We start from the raw sequence: 4,879 nt of genomic DNA on the forward strand, positions 1-4,879 counted from the left end.
ATCATCCTTGTTGCCCTCCTCTGGACTCTTTCTAGCAGTTCCTCATCTTTCTTGAACTGGGGAGCCCAGAACTGGACCCAGTGCTCCAGGCGGGGTCTCACCAGGGCAGAGCAGAGGGGGAGAAAAAAGTAAAGGAAAACGTAGCCACCTTCGAGGAAGAACTGCCGGAATCGTGTTTCTTACAGCTTCATCGGAAGCCATCTCTAGATGACAGTGCTTGTCATGCATCACGTGGCAGTTTAATACACTGATGCCATTTCGAATTTAGCTGGAGGGCTGAGCAAAGTCCTGACACTTCCAGCCTCGGGCTAAGGTATTGATGTGACATTGCAAAAAGTTGGAGGAAAGTCACTGGGGACTGTCTCTAAAATAACCCAAGCCGCTGTCGTGCCAGGGGGGAGAGCAGTTGGATCGGGAGCCTGGGAATGGGTTTCCCATGAGCACCATCCCCAGCAGCGAGCGTAGCTCTTGTTTAAAGAGAATGCTCCGGGCACTTCTGAGCTGACCTTGCTCTCCATTGCTGCTCTCCAAGGTGGTACCATGGGCACCTCACTGGCAAGGAGGCAGAGAAGCTTCTGACCGAGAAGGGGAAGCCGGGTAGCTTTCTGGTGCGGGAGAGCCAGAGCAAGCCAGGAGACTTTGTCTTGTCGGTGCTGACAAATGAGGATAAGATGGAGAGCGGGGATCGGAAACCACACGTGACCCACGTGATGATCCACTACCAGGTGGGAAATGTGCTGTCCTCGCTCGGCCGGCGGCCGGCGCTGGGTGGGCGACCCAGCGGGGAGCGGTGTGTTCCCATCTCACCGTGGTTTTGTCATTCTGTCCTGCAGCCGGACGGGAAGTACGACGTGGGAGGAGGAGAGCGGTTTGACACCCTCACGGACCTGGTGGAACACTATAAGAAGAACCCCATGGTGGAGAAATCTGGAGCTGTGGTTCATCTGAAGCAGGTAATAGCTGCTCTAGCACATATTTGTTGGTTCTGGGCTTGCTCTTTGGGAACTCCCTGCCCTCAGAACATCTCCCTGGCTACTTCTCCTGCTCGTCCAGACTCTCCACTTGCCAGAGAGGTCCCTGGCCCCACACCCAAGGCCTTGGGAGTGGACCCATCTCCTGCCAGTACCCCCAGGGATTCAGGAACTGTTTTTTTCCAGGGGGAAAATTATCTGTCTTACTATTATTGGAAGCGATTTCCATCTTCATCTGTCTTTCAGCCATTCAACGCCACGCGCATCAACGCAGCAAACATTGAAAACAGAGTGAGGGAGCTGAACAAAATGGCAGATCACAGCGAGAAGGCCAAGCAAGGGTTCTGGGAAGAGTTTGAGGTACAGGATGCTCCCGTGCTCTGTCCCGCTTGTGCCTGTGGGTGAAGAATATCCTATCTGCATGGGAGTCTCATGGTTTTCCAGCACTGAGGACCTCTTCTCAGCACTTTCTCCTTTCCCTGTTTTCCGTGTTCAGCTGAGTTACTGCCTCATCCTTTTTCCATTGCTTTTTCTCACACCCGAGGCAGTTTCTGCTTCCTCATCCTAGAGCCGTGTGCTTTCTGTTCCCTGCAGGGATTTGTGCCTCCTCCCTCCATTAACTCTCTCCTCGAGCTGCTTCTTGGCTCCCTTTCCCTTCTTGACAGCACTCCCTCTGCTCTTCTCAGCGTTAGGAAGCCACGTGGCCAGCGGGAAGAGCCCTTCCTTTGCCTCTGACTGCCCTTGTCTGCTCAGAACAGTTTGTTCTCTGCTCCACAGATGCTGCAGCAGCAAGAGTGCAAGCTCCTCTACCCCAGGAAGGAGGGGCAGCGACCAGAGAACAAGGCTAAGAATCGCTACAAGAACATCCTTCCCTGTAAGGAGACACTCAGTACCGGTTTGAGGGTTTTTATGGCCCCAATTTCTGCAGCCTTCTCTGGGGCTTGTTAACCCTGCAGAGCTTTCTGGCCATAGCTGAGTTGGAAGGAGGTGTACGCTGTCCTAGTGGAGTGGTCCATGGCGTTCTCCATCCCCTTTCTAACCTGGTCCTTCCCTTTTCCATGGGAAACTGGTTAAACTGCTCTCCTCTCCTTGTGCTGTGAGTCCTAATACGCTGCAGAGCTCAAGTGTGATTCAGAGCTCATATGGAGCTAGAGCATCCCAAGGAAATATTGGAAAACTTGAGCTCGGGTTATCGCTGATGCCCACTAGATCGACCACACAGCGTGAGCCAGGCAGCATGCAGTACTGCCAAGTGTCACTGGAGGAGCATTTTACACCCTCTTTTGCAGAAATTGCCCTGCAGCAAACCCCCCCCCCCCCCATGCCCCTGGGTGGGCCACTCGCTCCCATCTTCATTCTGGGCTCTCTCCTTCAGTTGATACCACGCGGGTGGCACTCCGAGACGCAGATGCGAGCGTGCCTGGGTCAGACTACATCAATGCCAACTATATCAAGGTACTTGGGGAAAGGGAAGACGCTGGGGAGGGGGGTGGGATGGGGGCTGTCTTCAGCCCAGTGCTGTGTTTCTGGTGGGTAAGTGCAGTAATGGTGTAAATCTTGAGGGAACAGTCTGTCAGGACCAGTATCTTTCACTGGGTCCAGGACAAACACTGGATTTTTCTACTGTATCCCAAGGGATCTTATTGTTCTACCATGTCCTATTTGCCCTTATCTAAGGGTTTATCTCAATCCCCTCCTTCCCTTACCTGTTCAGGCAGTCCGAGGGGACTGACCCAGACTCTCTGTCATCGAACATTATCTCTGAGGTCGAATTATGATTGCCATCTGTAAGCTATGAGCTGCTGGGAGCTGTATTTCCAGCAATGCTGCTCCGGCACTTAAGCACACCAGCTTTTGGGAAATCTTCAGGGTGGCTCCATTCCAGCCACATCCAACTGCATCTCCTGCTGGCCGGAGCCTGTTGTGCCGTAGCGTGCGTTCCAGCAGCGTGAAGGTCCCTGGGGCTCGGTTCCTCACTCCAGCATCCTTGGCTTCTCCCCCCACCTCCCCCGTCCCCATCCCCCTTTGCTTCTCAGAGCATCCCTGAAGATGGAAGGAACTCGGAGCACTGCAAGATCTACATAGCCACCCAGGGCTGCCTGCAGACGACAGTGAATGACTTCTGGGCCATGGTGTATCAAGAGAACAGTCATGTCATTGTCATGACAACCAAGGAGGTGGAGCGGGGCAGGGTGAGCACTCATGGGGTGCTGCCCCCAAGCCTGAGAGTTACCGGCTGCTAGCACTAAGAGCTATTCCTTAAGTTGTCTCTGGCTGGCTTTCATTTCACTTCATTTCCCCTCTGTCTCGTTCTGGGGCTTTAGCTCTTCTCCACCAAAGAAACGTACCGCTTTGCTCTGCGCAGCCGGGCTCCCCAGCCCCATAAATATTAACGGGGTGTCCCTCGGAGGACTTGCTTCGAGGCTCAGGTGGCAGAGAGAGTGAGGGCGAGCGTCACGCCTGTTACAGCAAGATGGAAAGCGCTTGTGCAAGCTGTGCCAGGGACAAAAGTAATGATACAGCCTGTCTCTGTGCTACCTGTAGGCATTTCCTGGAGAGCGGGTTGGTAGGAGGCAAGGAATACAGCGAAATTCCATGCAGAGCCATTTCCCGGGGAAGCGAGGAGCTAATTATGATTGGCACGAGCAGTTTTGCTTAGGAACGAGGGGGAGGCTGTGCTTGCAGCAGCCTAGCACGGAGATGAGATGAGATAAGGTAGCTCTGTACTCACAAGCCCTTTTGTATTGGCAAAGTCACTATAGCGAAGAGGGGATGGGCTGGAGGACAGGAGGGGTACGGGCAGGCTATGTAGCCCCTTGGGATGGAGATTTGGCTCAGGAGTTAGGCAGTGACCAGCACACCAGCTCAGGTGTTGTGTGCCAAGACTATGCCTTTGGCAAAGCAATGCCTACCTGCGGCTGGGGCTAGCCGAGGAGGGGGATTCCGCTAGGGATCGCGTCCTTTGTATAGGAAGGACCCTTTCCAGTCCATCCCCAGTTCAAAGGGAATGCTCTGTGTGCGTGGCTCTCCGTCAAACCTCTACACTGGGGCTACACACCCTTCGAATGCAGCGGCGCTCCCGAGCAAGGGGTTCAGGGGCTCATCCTCGTCTCGGCTAACGAGCAGCTCTCTGGTCTTGCTGCAGAACAAATGCTTCCGTTACTGGCCAGACAAGGGCTGCACCAAGGAATACGGGTGCATCTCCGTGCACAACGTGAGCGAGCGGGAGGCCCAGGGCTACTACCTTCGGGAGCTGGAGATCTCGCGGACCGACAGGGTGAGTCCTCTGCTGGGCCTGCCCGCTGGGATGGGCTGGGCTGGCGCTGGCACCCCCGGGGAGGGAGCTGTGGCTTCTCTGTTTTGTTATTTAATGCTCCCACTGCTTAAGTTCTGGGCCACTTTGCCCCAGCTTTGGTAAAAAGAAAGGAAGGTGAAGCCTCCAGGTAGGTGGGTTTTCTGACCCGGTCTCTGCTCCCTGCAGGATGAGCGCCCGAGACTGGTGAAGCACTATCAGTATTTTAGCTGGCCAGATCACGGGGTGCCCAATGAACCAGGAGGGGTTCTGAGCTTTCTGGACCAAGTGAATCGGGCACAGCGAAGCATTCCAGACACGGGGCCGATCATAGTGCACTGCAGGTATGGACCAGCGGGCTGTCAGTGGGGCGCTGCAGTAGGAATGGGTAATAAAAATGTGTGTCTCATCTTTTTTGTAGAATCATAGAATGTTTTGGGTTGGAAGGGACCCCTAGAGGTCACCCAGCCCAACCCCCCTGCAGGAGCAGGGACACCTTGAACCACATCAGGTTGCTCACAGCCCTGTCCAACCTGGCCTGGAAGGTTCCCAGGGATGGGGCCTCCACCCTCAGTGTAAAGAATTTCTTCCTTAGATCCAGTCTAAACCTACCCTG

General features: G+C 54.6%; 1 protein-coding gene across 1 annotated transcript in view; it reads left to right on the forward strand.

The window, feature by feature from the left end:
• Positions 1–4,879, forward strand: part of LOC104133393 (tyrosine-protein phosphatase non-receptor type 11) — a 48,122-nt gene that overhangs the window by 36,112 nt on the left and 7,131 nt on the right. Inside the window, exons 4-11 of the mRNA XM_035902152.1 lie at positions 533–725; positions 834–953; positions 1,218–1,331; positions 1,749–1,845; positions 2,347–2,426; positions 3,008–3,163; positions 4,117–4,248; positions 4,453–4,607. Coding sequence (XP_035758045.1) covers positions 533–725; positions 834–953; positions 1,218–1,331; positions 1,749–1,845; positions 2,347–2,426; positions 3,008–3,163; positions 4,117–4,248; positions 4,453–4,607 — 1,047 coding nt within the window. The remainder of the gene's footprint in view (positions 1–532; positions 726–833; positions 954–1,217; positions 1,332–1,748; positions 1,846–2,346; positions 2,427–3,007; positions 3,164–4,116; positions 4,249–4,452; positions 4,608–4,879) is intronic.

Source organism: Egretta garzetta, unplaced genomic scaffold (assembly GCF_000687185.1).
Source record: "Egretta garzetta isolate BGI_Z169 unplaced genomic scaffold, ASM68718v1 scaffold29, whole genome shotgun sequence".
NCBI classification, from domain to species: domain Eukaryota; kingdom Metazoa; phylum Chordata; class Aves; order Pelecaniformes; family Ardeidae; genus Egretta; species Egretta garzetta.